Genomic DNA, 22,278 nt, shown 5'->3' with positions numbered 1-22,278 from the left:
GACGGCCCCTGAGGGGAGAGGGAGCGCGCGCGCGCGCGCGCGGGGCGGCCGCCGCCGCCTCCTCCTCCACACGGCGGCGGGAGCGCGGGCGCCGCGCGCCGGGCCCCGCCCCCTCGGGCCGTTGGCGGCTCCGCCCCCAGGCGCGGCGGCCGTTGGCGGGGCGGGGCGGGGCGGGGGCGGCGCCGCTGGAGCCGAGCCCGGGGGCGGGGGGGGCGGGAGGGGGAGCGGCGGCGGCGGCAGGAGGAGGAGGAGGAGGGACGAGTAGCAGTAGCAGTAGCGGCAGCAGCATGGCGGCCGGGCGCGAGCGGCTGAGCGCGCCGCCGCCGCCTCCTCCTCCTCCCGCCGCCGCCGCCGCTGCTGCTCCTCCCGAGCCGGAGCCCGCCGGCCCGCTGCCCAAATAGCCGCCCTGCCCGGTCCTGCCCCGCCCGGAGAGCGCCCGGCCATGGAGCTCGCCAAGCCGGCCTTCCCCGCGCTGCCGCAGGCCAAGGAGGACTCTGAGGTGAGCGGCGGAGGGAGCTGCCCGCGGCCGCCGTTCGGCCCCGCCGCTCCGGCCCCGCCTGAGGCGAGCGGCCCCGCCGCGGGGGCAGCTGCCGCGCCGGCCTCGTGTGCGCCCGGCCCCGCCTGGCGCGGCTGGGCCCGGCCTCCCCGTGTCCCCCCCCGTCCCCCCGCCGCCGGTCCCCGCTGACAGCCCTCCCGCCCGCTGTCCCTGGGCCCAGGCCCCGCTGCCCGCCCCGCCGGTCCCCACCGAGGCGCAGGTCCGTGTCCCCCCCCCCCCCATACTGGTGACACCCCCGGCCGCAGGCCCCGCTGCCAGGCGCTGTGCCACCCCCCCTCCCCGGGCACCACCGACCGCGTCCTCCGCTCCCTGCCCCTCTCCACCGCCCCCCCCCACCCCCCCGCCTCCATTTTCGGGTGCCGCCGGCCTGCTCTGGGGGCTGGTAGCCAGCCCTGCCTGCTGTCACAGACCCCCCCCCCCCCCCCCCCCCCCCGCCTCATCTCGCCTGCCCACCCCTCCCTTTGCTTTTTGCCCTCTGATGGTGGCCCCCCCTCAGCGTGCTGGTGGCCCCTCTTCTGCGCTTCAGCCTGTCGTGGCCTGCCTCTTAGCCGCCCTTTTGCTTTCCGCTGCCTGTTCCCTCTCCCTTTGTATGGTCACCACTCCTGTCCTCCCATCTGCTGCTGCCTGGTCCCTTTTTGTACGTGCCCAAAGGTAATGAGCTGCTAGCAGCGAGTACCTGCCCGTCCCCTTCCAAACAGTTGGTGCCTACTAACTCCTAGATACTCCAGCAACAATTTGGCGCTCTGGTGAGTCTACTGGGGAGGCGTTTTTTACCCTGTTCGACAGCCAAGACTTCTCTGCGAACTAAGACAGGTGGCAATATCTGCTAAGCCTAAACTGCACCCTGTGTGCTGTCGGAGGAGTCGGGTCAGCGTGGTGTCTGATTTCTGAGCTTGGCTCCGCTTCTGGGCTCTGACCCTGGATACCGCTGGTGTGTTTTCGGGTGTCAAAAACAGCCCCGAGCGTCCCGCTTTGATAGCGTCAGATATTTAACGCAAAATGTCACAGCGTTCGTGCGGGAAGTTGATAGTATCTGAGCTCTTTGGAGGTCTGTAGATTGTTGCGTGTTTCATAAACATCAACGTTTATTTCTGTTTTAATGGAGTTACTGTTGAATGCTGTTATTGTGGTAAGTTACCTGAAATACGGAAGTTACTATGGGTTTTGTCTTTTTTGGCTTTGTTGTCAGGATTTAATACCCTCTTTAGAGTTATGGAGGTATTTACCAGTCTTCTTCATTGTTTTCAGAAAGTTGGAATCAGTTTGTATCTGAATGCAAATTATATACCACCCTGTGAAGTTCATAATGTGTTTGTTTTGAAATATCTTTTCTTTCTGGAGAAACCAATCCTATTATCTGCAGTTACTTCTGAAAATGGTTAACTAGATTAGCCTGGATGGCTTTTTGAACCTGTTTATAACGAGAATGGCTAAAAAGGAGTGTGCGGTTTAAAATAGTTTTAAAAACGCAGGTCACTGCCAGTCTGGCAACTCTTAGCTGATGAAAATTGAAATTGTAATACAGTGTCCTTCAGAACGGATTTTATTTGTTGCTTTTTTCATGCTCTCTCTCTCAATAGTATAATATATAGAATGTTAGAACTTCACATGCTGCAAGACCATACTGGAGAATTTCAAGGACTATTTTTAAAAACTGTAAGTTAATTTTTTTCCAACGCCTTACGTTTGTGTCTGACTTGATCTACATACACTATAGTTGGAGTATTTGGGGGAAACAGAAAAGTCGAAGCCAGCGTGAGAATGTCAGAAGTTCTTGTGGAGCTAACTTGTTAAGCAAAGCATAAGAGACTTCAGCCTTGGACTGTCAGCCCAATCCTTAAGAAGATGCTTTGGAAAAGCAAACTAAGGAAACTAAAATCATTCTGCCCACAAAATGTAGTTATTCATGGAAAACTGAAGATCATCTCTTGTGTGGTGTTGTGAGAAGGCTCTTCAATGAGGAGTACTCTCTAATATTATTTCAGGAAGTTGCTTATGTATGGTTTAATGCTGCCTTGGTAGATTTGATTTCAAGCTATTGGGGGGGTAGTGGAGGAGAGAGAACTTGGAATGCCTGGTTTACTTCCTGATGTAGGCTGCTCAAGAGTAAGTGCAACTTTGTGGTCATTTTAAGGCAATCTAACTGCCACCCCCCTGCCCCAACTCCCTTCTCCCAGCTGACACTAGTCACTGTGTGACAGCTTAAGTAATAATAATTTAAAAAAAAAAAAAAGCCAAATCAGTGAGCTGATCTGGTTGACTGCACAACTTCACGCTCCCTAGTGCTGGCGCGAGGAGAAGTCAGAGAGCGGGCAAGGCTATCTGATAAGGGGGTGACAGCAGCCTGCAGTTGGATTGGCTTAGGCAGACTGCAGAAATGTGCTCTAGATAAACAGGTCAGTTCTTCTGGCCTGGAGATTGTTTGCGATGTCACTAGTATTAAAAATTGCTGGATTTTTCGACTACTGGCCTCGGCTAATGGTACTTCTTAGAGCTTGTGAAATGCTACGTTAAGAAATGCTGGTGACGTTTACCTGCTGGAGAGGGTTATGCCTTCTTTGCATTCCTAATCTGATACCATCTCAGGAATTGACGGACCAGAAGTGCGTTCTTATGAGTTCTCTTAGTTACATGTTGTCACTTTTTTTTTTTTTTTTTTTTCCCCCTGCAGTCCGTGTATACTTCAAGCTCATTCAGGTGGTGAAACCGTGTTTGTTATAGGTCAAGCACAGGCAGGTATTGGCAAGCGTCTGCCGCGCTTCGGTACAAGCGTGTGTCAGTGCTGGCTCGTGGCGCTTCCTCTAGTCCACTCGTGTGCTGGCTGCGGTCTGGGTGAATCGTCCAGTTCTGCAAGATGAGCTAATGAAGCCTGGGATAAACCAGCTTCTGTCTTTCGCTGGTGGGTCTGTGGCATTTAAAAGCTGAACTCCCTTTTTACAGGTCCTTATGCCATCTGAGTGTTTTCTGCTTTTAATTTTTGGATATTCCACAGGTAACTCGCCGTTCTTGCAAAGCTTTTCTGGTATATGCCGTGCGTGTCTGTAAACTGTACGTGTTCTTTTACGGATTGGCGATAGTGAATATGTCGAAGTCTGATGAGTAATAGTGATCGTGCATGGCATGGAGACCATTTCTAAGCTTAGATTTATACGTCTTTTTCTAAAATTGGCATACTTTCCAAGATGAGGTCTCAAACTTTCTTAAACTTGAAGTGCTGTTTTTTTCCCCAGTATAAACATGTATGGCTAAAGACCCGTTAAAAGAGGGTCGGGTTAAGAACGGTGCATGCTGGCATATTGGTACTGAGACATCTTAGTGCTCTTGGAAAGATGGTAAATAAGGACTGGAATAATTCAAGGAATTTAATAGAAATCATTTTCCCATTAAATTTTAAACAACAAAAAAATAGTGGTAGGGCATACGTAATGCGAACGCAGCAATATTACCAGCTCATTTCTTTGTTAAAACATTAGCGTGTTTGCTTGCAAGCAGGCTGATGAGTAAACTAGTATTCATCATGTATTTAGAATTTTTTTAGGACTTTCCATGGTTCTTGTAATAGAATTATCAGCTTATTGACTAAGCAGTCATATTTGCCTTTTTATTATGCGTGTAAAAACTGAGCTTGCTTTAGCACATGATTTTTGAAGAAATATATGTTTCTTGACAACTCTATTTAGTCTGAAATGCTAACGTATTTTTGACTGCTTTTTAAACTATGCAGTAGTACGGTCCATCTAAAGGTGGAACAAATTTCTTAAGCTTTTTTACCCTGACTTTTGATAGGAAACACAAATAATCCCCTTCACAAATGTAAAGTGATTGCCCTCTTCTGCAGACTCTTTAAGATAAAGTAGGAAGCCTGTATTATAATATTTATTTTACCTGCCCACATAATAGAGCAAAAGAAATTTAAAATAAATGCTCTGTCATGCTGGGAAATGTAAATTGGGTGACAGAATTTGATCCTGACTCTGTGGGATACTACCAGGCTACTTTGCATATATCAGAAGCAGCGCGGTGCGGCAGCCGAAGTCGAGCAGCCTCGTCGGTCGTGATGAATTTACGCCTTGCATCCGTGGGATGCCTGTTGAAGTGCACAGGCGTCCACGCAGATGGGAAGGTGGCTCACAACTGGAGCAAGCTGTAGAACTGGGGACTTAAAGCATGGGGGTTTTATCTAAAGGAGGACTGTAAAGAGACCTGTATGGTCCTTGGCTGTCTCAATATAGCCCAACTCAATAGGCTGTGGTTAAAATAAAAAAAGGGGGGGGGAGGGGGGGGGAGAAAAACAAGGTGTGAAAAAGGACATATTTGCACCATTATAAGCAATTCTAATAATAATCTGGATGGAATTTTTCCTTTACCAGTTACTGGTAAAACTTGTTCATTAGCGAACGTTCCAGAGATTCTTCGTAAAAAGTGAATCATCAAGACCTTTTATTGTAAGTGGGTAGAATTGCCGTGGGGTGGATGCAGGAGAAATACTACTAGAAAAAATTCAGATCAGTCTCAGCTTCTGTGCAAGTCTATTTAAAAAGAAAATAATACAAAAAGTGTGGCACTCCTGCCACTTGGCCACGTGCTTCGTATAAGCTGAAGAATTCTGCCTTTACTCCTTTATTGCGCTTTCATAAAAGCCAGTGCTGATGGTCCTGTGGGCTAATTGGTATTTCACAAGCTAGTAGAGGTATCTTTTGGACCAATGTTACAGAATGGGACAAATAAGAAACATTTGTTTCTTACCTATATTAAGGCTCTACTTTCCATTTGCCTTAGTCTGCCTTTTAGCCTTTTTCCTGGCTTGTGTTTCTCTTTGCCAAAATAACCTTTATTTTCCTGTTGTACACTTCTTCCTTCCTCTGTGTGCTCTGTCATTCCCACCTGCTATTTTTTTTTCTCTCCACCTTCCTGCTTTTGTATACGTTTATATTTTCAAAAGCAAAAATGTCTGTATGATGAGGACTTCCCATTGTCCCAGTACTCTTTACAGATACACAGAAAACACTGTTAAACACTCTTTTTCAGCCCATGTTTACCATTTTTGAGACTGACCGAAGTGGGATCTGTGACCGAGGGGGAACTTGCCGTTACAGCAAAGCTTGTCTAATAGCTGGCTTTGCTAAAAAGTGGCTTTACCCGTCCTGTCAACCATCCAGTGTTGTCACCGTTTTTGTCCTGATGCTTGTCTGACCTGTGCTGACCTGGAGCCGGGAGCTTACTTGGTAGACAACCAGCTTTGCTGAAAAAGCTGTTAGTTTGGGGCCATTATAGTTTCCTGAGCGTGGTGACCATGGGATTAAACAACCGTGCAAGGGTGCGAATGTAACCGCATCCTTTAACCAGCCGCTGCTTTGGGTTAGCAGTACTGTCAAAGCCTTCCTTAGCCTTGTTAGTATACTTCTGCTCTTTTGAGTGGCATGCCCGCATCTTGAGTGAACAAAAAGACTGGGTTTAACTTTTTATATTTTATATACTTGTACTAGGACTTCTACCTGGAAAAAAAAATATATATATATTTAGCCCTGGAGTGGTCAGGCAGTTGGACTAAGTGATTGTTGTAGGGCCCTTCCAACTGAAATAATTCTATTCTATATATATAAAAGAATACATATATTTAAAAAAAAAATGCTTCTAACTGGGATAACTGTCCAAGAACATGAAATATGACTGAAACCGAAGACACAGCCTTTCAATTCATTCTTGTTTGTAGCTAATTTTGAGCCCCATAAAGTAGCATGCTTCACAGTGAGAGACATGACAGGTGTCAGTAGCATTCAAATATTTTTCTTGAATATGTTTTCAGTACTTCATTTAATTTGTCTGTTTTGTTATTCAAAGACAGCAAAAGAGCATGCTCTGTTACTACTTCAGTATTTCACGATTTCTTATGACAATTGCTTGTCCATTTTCCAAAAGCCATTGGTGTTAACTAGCTGTATTTTTGTGCAGGTCTTCAACGATAACACCCCCTCTTCCCCCCTCTTTGTTAGACTGTAGCAGCTGGGAGTTTTTTTCAAAATATCATCTAAAATACTTTCAAAACCAAGATGTGATCTCATTTCATTGTGTAAATTAGACTTTAAACTGCCTCAGAATTAAGCATAAAGCTTTTTGTGTCAGGGTAATCGTTAAGGGATCAGGACTCATCCACAATCTAAGCTGTAGCCTGCTAAGGCAGGGGTGATAGTAGTGTTGGCAATTAATATAATCATGCCCTCTGACTGTTCTGGTATAATACTGTTTAGATGTAACTTTAATTTCCTATACAGAGCAGTACAAAATTACAGCCAAGAGATCGGTCGGCCAGAGCAGATGAAGGAACTGAAGCAGGTCAGCAGAATGTGTGGCTGTCGTTGCCGTAACAGTTGTCTTCAGCTTTGATTTCACAGCTTGTGGAAGAATGTCGTACCAGGTTTGGAGGAGAGACTTTTGAGTGTTACAGCTTATATGAATATTCCACTAGACAGGGAAACAAATTTAGGCAAGAGGATTCTGACAGCCCTAGATTTTTGAGGTACAGGAGGAACGATCAATCGTGCAGAAGTCTTGCTGTGATGAATTGCAATGGGAGGAAAAATCTGTACAGAGAGGTAAGAGATGCTGTTAATCAACAACAAAAGAGCTGTCTGAGTGTTGGAAAAGGGTGAGAAACCTGGAGTGGTCAGCAAGGTTTTACTGGGAGTTGCGTGCAGCTCTTCAAGAGGATTTGAGTAATGGCCTTGAAAGCGGGGAGAGTCAGATGGTGGCTGATGCACAGTGATGCTGAGCAGATAAGGGGCAGCAGCTAAAATCTAGAAAAGATACTTCTTGATGTTGGATTCTTCTTCTTTAAACTACTGATTTATTTTATTGGTGTGTTTTACACCACCTTTGAGAGCTTCTTCCTTCATCTAGGGCAGTCTGCAGTTTGCAGGCTTTACTAATTACAAGGCAGCAGGAGTTTAACCAGAATAATGAAAGCCCAGTACTGTGGATTGCCTTTCAACCAAAGCTGAGCTTCGGCACAGACCGACTAGGATATACCTTTTATATGTGAAAATTAGATGGGTCTTTCAACATAAACTGTCAGTTAGGGACCAGTTAAACGATGTCACGTATATCCATTTCACTACATTCCTTCTGGTGAGGCATTTACAGATTGCATAAGGTGCGTTGTGGTGTTGTGTTTAAAAAACGCGGTCTTTGCTTTTGTGCAGATCTTGAGCATAGATAAATCTCAGTGTCAGGGCTGTTAAACTAATTAGCAGATTCATAATATGAATTTTATATTAAGTCCTAGCCAAGGTCACTCCTTCAGGAGAAAGGCCACATGTATGTGCATTTGCACATGTCAGTGTAAGGTGTCAGGGTTTTTTTTGCCATCAAACTGTTCTTCTAAAGAACAAGTATAGCTATGGCAAATATTGATAAAATAACCATAACTGTTGGTAGAGTACCTCTTGATGTAGTCTGGATATTGGTTACCAAGAAGCTCTTTGTAGTGTAGACAAGTCTTGCCTATTCATTTGTATCTTCAATTGATTTCAGCTAGAGATTGGCTGTAGGTGGGGAAGGGAGGTCTTTGAAATGTGCTTTATTCCCTTTTCTCTTGCTAGTCGCTCCGTTCTGGGACAGTAGTTGAAGTGCTTTAGAGAATCCCTGGCATTTCATTTGTGCGAATGCAAAATCCAGCAGATACGTGCTGGGAGCACCCTCAGCAAAACAGCTGAGGTATCTTTTAAACTTGTCAGTCAGTGAGTCACAGTCTAGTTTGGGAAAATCGGTCAGAGGTGAGTGGTTCCTCTTGTGAAAACTTTGGAGTTGTGGGGGTTATTTCTTGTATTCCTTCTCTTTACTTTGGTGTCTTGGGAGTATTGAAGATCATGTCGTCCAGCGAGTTGTCACTGATACTGTAGAACCTACCAAATACTTAGCAGCAAGGAGTGCTGTTACGCTGTCCAGCTCTGGCATCATCAGTTGTTTTCTTAGCAAAATTCTTGTATTTGGTCTGACAAAAAGAGAAACTTGCCATTGTGATTTGTCTGCTGGGTGCTTCAGTGTGGAAAACATGGTTGATGAACAAAATGAGACCTCTACTTGGGTTCAGTCTACATTAATACATTTTTTTACATAATTTTGCATAACATTTGAATAATCTCACATTGTTAGCTCTAAAAGCCTTGAAGGCTGTCAGGAAATCACCAGAATCACTCTTTCAGTAGTTTGTGTACTTGTCTCAGATTAAATGTTTTCTTTATACATCATCTTACACATACTTATTTTGCAGATTAAATCCCGTTGGAAACTGTATCCTTTTGGCTTGAAGAACATTGAAGGCTAATGTCTGGAGCCAATACTGACATTTTTATTTTTTTCTTGTTCAGAACATCTGTGGCATCTGCTGTCTTTTGGGTTTTGGTTTCCTTTGGACTGTATATTGCTAAATTCTTGCCTACTTATTTTGCACAGCTTACAGCTGTTGGGTCTAACACAATTTCCCGCTTCTAATGCATTTGAAAGGACTGTTTGTAAGGTATTGTTAAGTCCTCTTGACCAAAGTAGTGATGAATTTGTGTTTTCATTATGTTCCAAATTAAGACTTTTAAATTCTACAAATAGAGTCATAAACCCACTTAAGTGCTTGTATATTCCTGGAGTATAGCTTAAGCTTTTCAGAGTTTATTACTCTTACTGTTGTTTTTATACTTGGACAAAACTGGGGTTTTCTTGCTTTTTGATGAGTGAATTATGCTTTTGTATGTGCAGTGAGCAGCAGGGTTATGCCAAAACACTCTTAGGTCAACCTTCAAAGGATAGAGTTCTGTAAATATCGTCCTTTTGTCACAGGATTCCTACTTTCTAGTACCAGGAGCTTTTATTATTACAGCTGGAACATGGAGAAATAATTTAGCTACCTCTCTGTGTCTTTAGCAATGACCATTTCGGTGCATTTTATTTCCCTGTTTATACTACCATTTTAGGCAGTATTCAAAGAATTGTTTTGAGTGGCTTAATGCTTGTTTGCTTTCTCAGAAATGCTGTCCCAGATTCCATTTGAGTGGTTTCCAGAATAACTTTACTGATACTAAAATCCTTTCTAATTCCACTACCAAGAGCTAGCAAAACCTCATTGTGTAATTGTGTGTGCATCTGGGGGAAGCACTGGATTTTTCTTGTGTGTCTTAGCAAAAAGAAGGTTAATGTGAAATCGATGCTACCGATACAACTACAGGTGCTAAGGTGGACAGTGCTGCAGCTTAAGAGCCTGGATCTTTCTTGGTGTAATCCTGACCTGCCTTCAGAGGTGGAATATTTAGAGTTCAACTTTCTCATAGTTTTGAGGAGATTGGAACATAACAAGAACGACATATGGCAAAGTTTTTTCTTAGCTGCCGGTGTGTGTGGAGCAAACAACAAAGTTATGTAAATAAATGTATGCAGTCTATTGGATTTTTTTTTTTCTTCCCCCCTCCAGCTGGTAACTGTGATCTCAGATACAGCTCCTTCATGTGTGAGGGTCAAAGAATGAGTAAGAGCCTGTTAATAGAGGACAGTGGGAGTTGTAAGGAAGGAAAGACAGGAATAGAGTCTGCCTGAGCATTTTTCTGTTCAGCTTTGGCAGTTCTGTGAAATGGAGCAAAGGATGAACGTGTTGATCCTGGCATTTGCTCTGGGCAGTTCTGATGGATTGAGTTGGATGATAGTAAATAGGCAGCTGGGAAGGGGTGGTTCCCGAGTGGTGAACCCTCACAAACTTGAGGGTCTGAGATTCTGTGGAAGGGTGCGATGTGCTAGCTGTGAATTAACTGAGGAGGAGGATCACATCCTTGTGGCTGAAGACAAGCGTATGCATTTACTGTGCAAGGATCCTTCCCGGTGTAACTGGCTAGGATGGAGAAAAGTGGAAGTTCATTTGAATGGCTTGCTGTGTTCATGGAGAACATAAGTTTCTAGAACTGTTAAAGCTAAATCCTGAATATTCAAAATAAAGTTAGTTTGAATGTATTGGGTGAGGCAGTGTAGATTTTAAGGGAGTTGCCTGCTATACTTGTTATCTTCTGGTTTTTATAGTGGCTGTAGGAAGGTACCAGTCAAAGAATTTTTTTTTGCTGCTGTGGCTAGTACAGAATGTTCTAAAGCTTTTTTCCATTTTTTTTTTTTTTTCTTTTCCTCCCCACTCTAGAGTGAAGCTTCTAAGCAGAAAGCTGAGGTGTGGATGTACACACACTGGCTGTTCTGCAGAGGCTTCATTGCTGATGATGTATAGAGTACTTGAGGTTTCTTCACATTAGCTGTCAAAATAGTGTTCCTTGCACTTGTGTTACTGGTATCCATGTAGAGAGTTAGCAGTAAGTGTAAGCAACGAGCCTGTTGCGTAGCAGGTAGCTTGTACGATCTGCAGAAAACAGATTTTGATTCTTTTACATCAGATCGCTGTCTGAATTTGTTTTTCCCTCTATGTGCCTATATAATTATGTTTTGTTTTTATTTTAAGGATTGGACCTATCCCATGAGGAGAGAGATGCAGGTATGACATACTTTCATTTACCATTTGAGTCAAAACCTGTGGTATGTTCAGTAAGAAAAAGAAAGCACCCTACAAAAGAGCTGGTATCAAAATCAGTCTTTAGGGGTGAAGTGTCAGGCAGCACCATGGGAGAGATGTGCCAGGATTGCCAGCTTAGAGTTTAGGTGTGCTTGCATCTCAGTTGTGCAACTACTAAAACAAAAAAAAAAAAAAAAAAAAAGTAATCTCATTCTTTTCTTCAGAATCCCCAAAATACTATATTTTTGTTTTTATGAATGTTTTTAGGAGATGGTTGCTAAAAATCTATTGGAGCCTTGCTTTTTGACTTAAGTTTGGTTGGAAGTAAGTGTTCTCAAGTAGGAGCTCTGCACAATGAAAATTTTCCTACCATGATGTCAACCAAATCTTTGCACAAGATAAGATCTACAGACCTACGTGTTGTCTTTTGGCGGGGAGATAGAGGGTTAAAAATTGATATTTTCCTACTACTAGGACAAGGCTAGAAGACTTACCGTGCATGTATCCGTTTCCATCAGAGCGATTTGGAATTAATTACAAGACACGATTGTATACAAAGTTAGAGTTCCCTTCATTTGATCTGGGGCTGGGTAAGATGTAGTAATCAAACTGGAACTTCATCCAAATAGTGGACTTGATTCCTGTTCCAAAACAAGATCTCCTGCACAAAGATCATGTTGCTTTTACTTTGCCAAATGTTTTCCCCGCTCCCCTTGTCCTGTTAGAAATGACACTTGATAGCACATCTCTCACTAATATGTAAATTACTTGTTTCCATGGCCATAGTTTGAGTTGAGTGCAATGTATTATTTCAAATAATTTTGAGGTGGTATTAAATGTTTGTTTTTCTGCCCCCCTAGGAAATTTTACCTGGGTTATTTTTAGGCCCATATTCTTCAGCTATGAAAAGCAAGGTATGATTTTCAGAATAGTGTCTCCTAAGGAAACTTTGCTGTGGTGATTTGTTACTGTGGCGATATGTTCAAATGTTATCTGTATAGGCGTAAATTTGGTTGCAATCCTGAACTGGAACATGAAAGATGCCGGAGTAGAAGTAATACACGGTGCATTTATGGGATGGTCCTTTTAGCCTGCAGGATTGTCTGACTGAGGCTGGTGTCGATGCTTCCCCTTTGCAGAGCGAATCTGAACTACTGCCTCAGGCACGTGCTGGGGCGGTTGACACAAGATCATGTTTTCCTTAACAATCTTGTGAGCTAAAGGGTTGCTTCAGGAGAAAAATGAGAAAGAGCCATGATTGATTTTTCACGTGGCTTGAAGTTTTGGATGCATTTGTACACACACACACACGCATGCTCTCTCAGTTCAGCTCATCAGCTTTACCTACTCCTTACAAACCAGAGAAAAACACAAGTTTGAAGTGACTTGCACGCTAATTGCAGAGAGCATTCATGTGTGAGCTTTTTGTATTTAAAATTGAGTCTTATAGTTAAGCCTGAATATAATTTTTCTTAGAAAAAGGCAAAACATTTGAGACTTGCGCGTTACTGATCAGGCAATCTATTTCCTTTGAAGTGTTGCAATACAAATCAGAGCTGGGAACTCGCATGTGTGCAGTGAAATAAGGTAAATTGCATCTACAATAAAGTCAAGCGCTACTAAGGCAAAGCTTGTATCTGCAAGCTTGCCTCGTAGTTTAAATGATCTTCATTTCAGTGGTCTGATTCCAGCAAGAATCCAATGCTAGCTGAAAACTACTGCATCGTGTAGGGACTTGCAATTTCAGGCAAAGTGGAAGGTGGGCAGAGACAAACAAGTTCATTGAATGCCTTCTTTATTGCCTATTCTTTTTATCGTTGTCAGGAATGCTTTTTCTTGCAGCTCCTAGTGGTTGTGTTTTGTCTTTTTGAAAGACAAAATCTTTCACGCTGTGCTTTGAGTATTAGAAAACTAGCTCTGATTTTCCTTGAGGACATGATATAGCCCTATTGTGTATTTAAGTATAGCTTTTTATTACCATGCAATAGACAGATGCAGTAATTTAAAAAAAAATAATCTGTTTTTTTTTCTTTTTCCACAGCTACCTATACTTCAGAAACATGGCATAACCCATGTAATATGCATACGGCAAAACATTGAAGCAAATTTTATTAAACCAAACTTCCAACAGTTATTTAGGTGAGAAATTATCGTAACGTGCAGAACTGCAAACAATGAAAGATCTTACTTTTAAACACCTTATTCTGTATTAACGAGATTTTTTTCTTATGTTAGTGTTCTTTCCAAATATTTTCATGGTGTCAAAAGTATTTGAAAAATGTGCTAAGGTGTAGGAGGACTCTTAAATCCAAACCATGAAGTTTATTTGTCCATTTGACTCTAGACATAGACAACACCGCAAATGAGAAGTATCCATTAGTTGACAGTGGCTGTCTTCAGTTTTAAAGTTGTTAGTTCTGAGTACAGTTTGTCCTGCTAATAAAACATTTGAGGTAACTTAATTGGAATGCGTGTACCTCTGAAAAAGTTGCATAGAGCCCCAGGAAAGAACACTGGCCCATATTTACAAACTGATGGGGAGCATGTGAGTACGTAGTACACTGCTTTCAAAGTGTAGCATAGCACTTGTGAATGTCTTCCACTCTGCGAGGTGATCTTTGTTGGGGGATGTTGGAGAAGGTTCCTCACTTCCTTCCTTGGAAGGACAGCTCCAGAGGCTGCTCGTTTGTAGGTGTTCTGGATTTCAGACCAGAAAGTAAAGCCAGGAGGGTGGTGCTGGCTTCCTTCTGCAGGTTTGAGTGTTGTTGCAGGGTTGAATCAGCTGTACGTGTACAGCTGGCAGCAACTCGGTGTTACTGTGTACTCATAGCAACTGTTTTCATTGTAGGTATTTAGTCTTGGATATTGCAGATAATCCAGTTGAGAATATAATACGATTTTTCCCTATGGTAAGTATTTGTGTGTTAAAGTGAATGGATTGGGAATGGAGTTGACCAGTAAGAGTTTTCTGAACTAACAGATACCAAGTTTCAAATTTGGGATATCCAGCTTGAGGCACCTGGAAGGGCTGAGAACTCTTAAGTGACCTTCTTATTGCCACGGTAGTAAGTGTGATTAACTCCTTTTTACAAGTATAGAAACCGAGGCAGAGTTGTAAGAGATGTATCTTACTATGGTCTCAAAAAAAAAAAAAGACTGGTCTGAAAACAGGTCATGGGAGAATGCTAGTTATTTTGGAAACCCTTGGCCTGCAGGAAACTTCTTTTTGGAGCCCAAGAGTATTTACATCTCTTGTATCAAATAGTGAAACAAATTCAACAGAAAATAGTAACTAGTTGGTGTAACTAAGTTTTACAGCATCTTGAAACATATGTACATGAGGAATTAAAAAGTAACTGTAAGTTAAACAGTACCCATTACATACTGATGTTTGGAAATAGAATAAAGCCTTAGTTTTGAGCTATGGTTTTGTATGTATTATTTTAGGTTAGTCTGCAACAGAGCAAAAGCGTTTTGTTCCTTTCCCTGAAAAAAAAAAAACAAAACCCCAACAACCCACCAAAAGGCTCTTCTGGCTTCCCTGTGTATGGCAGAGGTGGCCGTGTTTTTGCAGAACAAGAAGGCAAATCGGTTGATGGCTTGCAGCTTTTCTAAAGTATAATGGCGTTTGATCAAACATCCTTTGCAGATCTCGCAGTTACTGACATCTTAGTAGCTCTGTGTTGGTATATTTTTGAGAGTCTAGTCTGAGTTTTCCCTACAGTAAATTATTTAGCTTTTGCTTTTCATCTTAATCAGCTGTTTCAACCTGGCGGTATTCCACAGACCTTACTACATCACGTCTCACCTTATAGATTGATTAGACCTACTTTTGTAAGTGAAAATGTCATTGGAGAACTTCTAGGAAGACACGGGTGTCAGTAGTGTGGCCCAGGCCATATTGGTGTTGATGTGTGTGTGTTTTTGTTTCCCCCCCACCCCCTCGCTGTTAAGCAAAGATGTTTGGAAGTTATTTTTTTATTATAGTGGCATAATGTGACATAATGATTGTAAAAGGCACATATACTGGATTTTTATGCATTTTTGTTTCTGGCTTCGCACTAGTTTTTCACTGACAATTTTACAGATAGTTAAAAGTATGAAAGAAATATAAATGCCTGCTTGAAGTGATGTCAAAGTCTGTATAAACAGAGAGCATTATTGTCACTGTATATGAAGACTGATACAAGAATTCTACCAAATTTCAATGCAAGTAGCAGTAACATTTAGAATAATCTGAAACTTTGAGTCTTGTAATTTTTTTTCTTTTTAGACTAAAGAATTTATTGATGGAAGTTTACAAAGTGGAGGTAAAATCATTAACTTTTTTCCTTCATTTACTAATATATTGTTAAAGCTTTAAAACTAACTTAGTGGTATCTATTAGAGGCTCTTAAGTATGAGATTTTCTTAAATTTGGGGCTATATTGTGCTTGACTCTTTAGCTATCTTATACAAGTTTAGAGCAAAGTGTTCTTTCCTTTTGCATCTGACTGGAAAACAAACTTTGCATATCTGGGTTTTTTTGTTTGTTCGTTTCACTTCAAACACAACTGTGTTCTGTGCATGAGGCTTTTTTTTTTTTGTCCCATCTCTAATGTAGGGCCTTAAATCTGCATTGTGGTCTTGGAATGCAGATTCTGTTACTCAAAATCCTCAGAGGAGCAGGAATCCATGCTTCTGTATCCCAGGGCAGTAATGGACAGAGTGTAGTTAGTAATGTAGAGTGAAGTCAGACACACCTATTATTCTTACGATGTATCTTGCTGCTGTGTAGTTCTCCGTAACAAGGCAAAACTATATTTCAAAGAATTTTCTTCAGTCCATACAAGTATGGTTCGTTGTTTATTTTTTTTTTCCCCCTTCTCAGGAAAAGTTCTTGTCCATGGAAATGCAGGGATTTCTAGAAGGTAGGAAACTATCCATCCTGCTTACTAATTTTTTTAAACAATGGAAATATATTTTACTAAATTTTTTTTTGTTTATTTTCAGTGCTGCCTTAGTTATTGCATACATAATGGAAACATTTGGGGTGAAGTACAGGTAAGAACAGAGCGTGGTCATGCGGTTAACCATTTGTCTGAAAAGGCTGAAGTGAGAGAGTACTTTAGTAGAGATAAAGAAGTCTGATACGCCTGTAGGTATTAATTTTTTAATTCAAGTGGTGTAAGCGAACAATAATTTTGGAGGGATCGTAAATAGTTGTGTATTGACGCATAAGCCAGTTGTTACCTACTGAGACTGAGTGAAGACTTTATGTGGGGCAGGTTATTCCATTTCACTTCACTGCAGGTTTGTTTATATCCTTTCTTTAAGAAGAAATAGGTACCTGCTGCTAATGGAAACAGGATACCAGCCTACACAGATTGATGCCTTGCTGTACAACTGTAGGAGAGGCCCCAAGAGGCTGTTCTAAGTAGTGTGTTGAAGGCTGGAGGTGGGGTGGGCAAATAGGATTTTACAACTACTGCTTCCTATTTTGCCCAAACAATTCAGTTCTACAAACGGGTTCTGAGGAGCGTTTAGAGGCTGTGTATTTCCTAAGAACTGATAATCAGAAGGAAGACTCCTGAAACCACAGAGACTTTTGTCATAGCCTGTTTTCCACTGAAGTATTTTTCTCTCTCCTTCCCTTTTTAAGGGACGCATTTACTTACGTTCAAGAAAGAAGATTCTGTATTAATCCTAATGCTGGATTTGTCCATCAACTTCAGGTGACTTCCCCCCCCACACACCCTCCCTGTCATAACTCAAAAGCCATTTGATGAATCATCTTCCTGCAAAACAGCTGTTTCTACTTAGGCTTAACATTTACTGTAAAAGTATGCTTCAAGTAAATGTCAGAAGCTATAGTAGAGCTTGGGAGGAAGATGAGTGGCTACCCTAGTTCATTAGACTTCAGCTTCAGACAAAGCAAATCCAGGAGTGGAGGAGAAATAAAAATCCTGTTTTGTGTACTGATTAAGAGGCTCTGGAACAGCTTAGCTGCTGGCTAAGGAAGCTGCACAGTGAGTATTGTGGCATTCATAGGTGGTGAAATTCACAAATCTGAAATGGCAAACAGCGATATCATGAAGTTGCTTTATCATATTCCAGGAGTCTGTTGGGTGAATGGTGGGCAAACATCAGGACGGCATGTTGATGCAGATTTGCACTGTCTCTGCTATTATGTCAGTGGCTGGCAGCAAGATGATTGAATATCTCTGGAGTTTGTTTGGGTTTTGTTTGTTTTGGGGTTTTTGGTTTGCTTTTTGGTTTTGTTTTTTTAAAAGGAACTCCTGCGAGGAGTTGTGTAGCATTGAAAGCACGATGGGTCACTAGAATGCAACTTCAAGGCCATGTATGGTTTGTCTGTGTAACAAATCTCTGAAGCTACTGTACCCTAAGCTTGGTTTGTTCCTGCTGTCTGAATTGCCTTCTGCAAACAGCGAGTTCTCTGAACATTCTCACAGACTTTTTTTTTTTAATGAAAGTTTACTCCCTTCCTTAAAGCCATTTTTTGTCATCCTCTAAGTTTTCTTTCACTCTGCCTTCCTGACAGTTTTTGTCGTTCACGTCAAAGCAACAAAGAACTCCCTTCCTTTAAAATCTCTGCCTTGCTGTAAGACACTCTCTAGTCCGTCCTAGTGAACTCTGAGAATTAGTCCTTCTCATCCTTACAAAGCATTATGCCAAATTAATAGCACTATGTATTATTAAACTTTTTCAGGAATATGAAGCCATCTATCTAGCAAAATTAACCATCCAGATGATGTCACCACTGCAGTTGGAGAGATCCCTCTCAGTTCCACCTGGTACTGCAGGTCAGAAGCCTCTCCTGTTGTGTGTGATGCCGCCTGTCTTACCCGGTGTTGTGAGGTGACTCTTGCACTCCTTGAGTAAAACCCCAGCAGCAGTGAATCTCAGACTTTTGGGAAGGGGATGGCTGCAGTTGGTGTGCAAGCTGTGTTCAAACTTCAGTATGTGATACTTAAATATTTTCTGTTTTCCTGTGGTTGAGCTTTCCTGTGGTGTTGTCGGCACTTCCATACCATACTGGAGAAGGGCCCTGCCTCTCCCTGTCCTTCAACAACCCCGGGTTCCCCAGAGGAATCGAGAGTGACAGGTTGAAAGCAGCCAATGTTTATGACATAATTGCTGCCCTTAAAATTAAGGCAGCTGCTCTGGGAAGAAAAAAAAAAAAAGTTCTGCTGTGCCTTTAAACAGATAACAGGTGTGTAAAAAATGTTACCTTAATCATATAGAGGTGTGCCAGTAGCAACCCCTGCTAAAGGTCAGTGAAAATGGAGTTGGGGGGGCGGGAGGTGTAAAGGGAGTGCAAAAAATGGTGGATTCTAGGAAATTTCTCTTCCATGTGGAGAAGTATGAGGGAAGAAGAGTGCTGTCAGCAACTGGCTGTCCAAAAGCTGAATGTCTTCAGAGGGCAGAGTCCCTGCAAGAAGACAGTAACAACCGCCCGGTAGTCCTACTCACAGCTGTGTATCGAGCTGATCTTTTCCGATGTCTCCTCTTTCCTCTTGCCTTTTGCAGGAAGTTTAAAGCGCATGCATGAAGAGGACGAAGAACTTGGAACCATGCAAGTGGCAGCGGCACAGAACGGATGATACCTGAGGACACGCACTCTTTGTATTGTGAATTCCTGCCAAGAAAGGTGAAGAAAACTAGGGAAAAAGAATTAATAATGCAAAATGATGAACACACACATAGCTTCTTTTCAATTACATGTTGCTTTCAGGTGTAAATCTGCCTCTGCAACACACTAAGCATCATTTTTAAGATGTTGGACTTCTTGAATGAATAGATGGCACTGATTGTTTTACTCCTTTTTTACACTTTACAGTTTTATTCTAAACCAAGATTTTTGGACTTGCAAAGAGGTATTATTGCAATAATGCACTTTTCATACTTGAAATTTCTTTATTTGTATGATATAAAGTTATTACTTTAAACAAAATGCAAGCTGGGGGGATTTGTTTATAAAGTTATTTGTGTAATTTATAACAAGAGACTTTAGTAAAGAAAAAAGTTTGCTAAAATTCACTTTGTTCTCCGTATATATTGTGGTCATGCTTGTAGAAATGTGCTTTATGAACTGCACTGTGCACTACTACTGGCAATTGAGCAACAGCAGTGATCCAGTCAGTATTTATCTCTTTTCCTTGTTATAAAATCTCCTTATATACTGAATTATTTTGACACTGACACTCTGAGACCAATTTAAGACAAAACACTGTTCTAAAAAAAAAAATCTCACCCTGTTTTATGCAAGTTCAAGTTTAACAGAGTACTGATTAATTACTTAATAAAATAGCCATGTGCTGAATTAATGCAGAGGGCAGCTACCGATTTTACACACATCAAGACTGAATTCTTTTAGCTAGCATTAAAAAACCTGCTTGTTAAATTCATTATAGGTTGATTTAAGTTGCACAAGCCAGTACAGTCCATCCGTCTACTACAACAGTGCATCTTCAAACTGGTATTGAAGGAGGAGTTCCCCTTTGTAAGGCAATAGTTGCATCATTTGAGGTAAAAATTGAGTTGGTGTTTGAAAACTGAGGCCCAAAGCACTGGCCAGAATGGTAGCAAGACCTAAAGGATTCACCTCAGCTCTTCTAAAGCATTCGAGTTGCTTAAGGCCACATGCTTACCAGTGCTTTAAAGTTTTCAAATTGGAAACTGCCAAGGCCGTTCATGCAGCTTTAACTCTTCTCCCTTCTCAGCAGCACTGTGGTATCCGCTGGTTGTGCAAGTACAGTCTCAGTTCTGCGTCTCTGCTTGATTTGCCAATCGATCTGTTGCATAAAAGATATGAATGAAATGACGGCTCTAAAGGAGCACTGTGGTGACAGAGCACACTGCGAAGCTGTTAGAAGAACTGGTGTATTTGGGAATTCTGAGCTTGTGATCGGACTGTGTTTTAAGAGGGAACTGACAGGCTCAAGAGAGTTGAATCAATACAAAGACGTTTGGGGATCTGAGCATTCGGCTGTCTCCCCGATACGGCTGTGTGTGAACGGCCAGCGTCCTCTGGCAGCCTCGGAACGAGCAACCTGCGCTGAGGGGGATGCTCTGAGGGCAGACGTCTTTGAATTTGAAGGCATGAATCTAAACAGTGAAGCCATTTTGTACTGTGAGGACCTCTTCTGATGCTGCCTTTTCCTGGAGGACAGTCCAGCGGCTTGTTTACTTTGTAGGAGGCTGTTTACTTTGTAGGAGTTCTGCCTCACTTTGTGTATTCAAGGCAAGTTGGCCATGCCTGTGACTCGCTGATCTTTGCTTAGTCACCGATCCTCTCCGCCTTGTCTCGCAGCTCCTCGGAAGGCTGGCTGGGTCCCTCCAGAGCAAGTCTGAGCTCTTGACCCGCATCAAGGCTCTTACAAGCAGTTAGCAGATTCTGGTTTCAAAAAGCTACTGCCTGGGTTAAAGCACGCTGCTGGAACAGATGTTGGTGACACCTGAGGAGGAAATCCTCCTGCAGGAAGTCAGGGCTTTTGGCTGGGTCAGGACACCCGGCTGAGGCTTTATAGCCTAATAACCTCTTCTGTGGAATGCGAAGGCCCTGGAGTGCTGCGTACAGGGAGCGTTCATGGCTTCGGTGGAGCCGAACCGGGGTTCGGCAGCGCTTTCCCTTCACTGCTGTCTGTCCTCTGCCACCTACTTCAGTGATGAAGCAGCGCAAATCCTTCAGAAAAAAAAAAAAAATCTTTAAGAAATACATGATGCTTTTAGTTAGGAAATTTTCAGCTTGAAAAAAAGGAAGTGTTACTGTTATCTCCTTAAGAACTACAACTTGTCAGCGTTAAGCTGACCAGCTAAGCGTGCAGTGCTGGTTTTGCTGTTGTAGGGTTTATTATGTGCTGTTAACTGACTGTCTTTAAAAGAATGCTTCTGGGGCTGTTGGGAAACACATTCTCCGATGTTTCGCTGCTTACCCCACGAGGCTACCGCACGGCTCCGATGTCCGTCTCTCTTGCGCCGCTCACCAAACGCTGCAGCTACAAGCTTCTGATGAAACAAGGATGGGAACCAGAACTTCTGCATAAAATTGCTTGCTATTTCGGCTCCCTGGGGAAGGGGTAGAGATGAAACACAGATGGAAGAACACTCTTGATTCATCTAATTCTACTCTGCCAGAGAGGCTTGTTCATGTGTAGTCTGGTTCTGTTATCCCACTGGGGTCCTGGTGCTTCCCTGGGGAGGTTGTTTCACAAACTAACGAGCTTTATGACTAAGGATTTTCCACCATTCTAACTTTTTTCATGCCATTACCCCCTGCTGATGCCTTCTACAGTCATTCTGGTCTGTCTGCCTGCTGCCTTGCAGATAACAGCCTCTCAGATCCTAAGGGATTCTGCGATGAGTTTTCCTCTTACATCTATAATTAAGCCTTTTATTTAAAACTTCTTGACATCTGTCTCATTTAGCTTACTTACTCCCAGTAGGTATTTCAGTTACTGTTTGCTTTCTGGGGTTAAAGTAGAGGTGGTAATTGGCAGCAGGGGTCCCTCACTGTGGCCTTAGAGCAGCAGCAGCAGCAGCAGAAGTTGAAATTGGGTTTTTTTGATTATTTTTTTTTTCCCCTGCTTCCTCAGGTTCAGACACAAAGCTGCAGTACCTGGATCTTTGGGGATCCCCAGCTGTATGTTAAGGTGCTAAAGTTCCCTTTTCCAGCTTAGGGGAAGCAGAGTGAAGGAGCTGTTCTCTTCCTCATGGGGGGGAGAGCTGTTACCCAAAAAATGAAATCCCAAAGAGGAGGCAATATTAAACTGCTGGAGAAGCTGGTAGTTATGTTTTGATTGATTTCTGACAAGATCCTTGGTTCTTCTGCTCCCTGGGAGGGGGAGGTCTTGCTCTTTCATTGTACCGTAGATAAATTAACAGGACTTCTGCAGTTTAGGAGATGCAGAATGTATTTTAATACCACTGTTGCTGTTAAATGCTGTTACTTGTGGCATTTTCCTGGTTTCTGTGAGTTTAAAATACACACACCTGCATACTTGGGTGTTCTTCCAGGTGGCTGGGGCATGCCAGTGGCCTTTGTCAGTCCCCACTGCTGGGGACATCCACAACCCTCTCCTCACGGAACCAGGTGTGCAGGTCCCCTTCCTCTCTCACAGAGCTGCTCTTTCTGTCGGGCTGGTAGCCTGCCAAGGTTGGGAATGTCACCTCTGGGACAGAACAAAGAGCTCCT

At 42.8% G+C, this 22,278-nt stretch overlaps 1 protein-coding gene across 4 annotated transcripts; it reads left to right on the top strand.

Annotated features, from left to right (window-relative positions):
* Positions 1-442: 442 nt before the first annotated feature.
* On the top strand, positions 443-21,628 carry STYX (serine/threonine/tyrosine interacting protein). 4 transcript variants are annotated; one of them, XM_075712164.1, is made up of 12 exons: positions 443-499; positions 11,034-11,066; positions 11,945-11,998; positions 13,126-13,223; positions 13,933-13,993; positions 15,358-15,394; positions 15,955-15,994; positions 16,077-16,127; positions 16,726-16,798; positions 17,794-17,887; positions 18,615-18,735; positions 19,811-21,628. In XM_075712164.1, exons 1-11 carry the CDS (start codon positions 443-445, stop codon positions 18,686-18,688), a joined length of 672 nt encoding a protein of 223 aa, XP_075568279.1. In that variant the 3' UTR covers positions 18,689-18,735; positions 19,811-21,628. The 4 variants fall into 4 exon arrangements, with proteins under 4 accessions (XP_075568279.1, XP_075568277.1, XP_075568278.1 ...); XM_075712162.1 differs by having other exon boundaries at positions 19,808-21,628; XM_075712163.1 differs by lacking the exon at positions 19,811-21,628 and adding an exon at positions 18,925-19,361.
* The last annotated feature ends 650 nt before the right edge of the window (positions 21,629-22,278 follow it).

This window comes from Pelecanus crispus, chromosome 6 (genome assembly GCF_030463565.1).
Source record: "Pelecanus crispus isolate bPelCri1 chromosome 6, bPelCri1.pri, whole genome shotgun sequence".
NCBI classification, from domain to species: Eukaryota; Metazoa; Chordata; class Aves; order Pelecaniformes; family Pelecanidae; genus Pelecanus; species Pelecanus crispus.
The sequence above is the reverse complement of the archived record's forward strand: the minus strand, read 5'-3'. Positions and strand labels throughout refer to the sequence as shown.

Excerpts from the sequence above, each read along its gene's own strand:
- STYX (XM_075712164.1), top strand. The coding sequence starts at position 443 with ATGGAGCTCGCCAAGCCGGCCTTCCCCGCGCTGCCGCAGGCCAAGGAG. Across the intron at positions 13,994-15,357 it reads TAATACGATTTTTCCCTATG|ACTAAAGAATTTATTGATGG; the intron begins GTAAGTATTTGT and ends TTTTCTTTTTAG. Across the intron at positions 16,799-17,793 it reads GATTTGTCCATCAACTTCAG|GAATATGAAGCCATCTATCT; the intron begins GTGACTTCCCCC and ends AAACTTTTTCAG.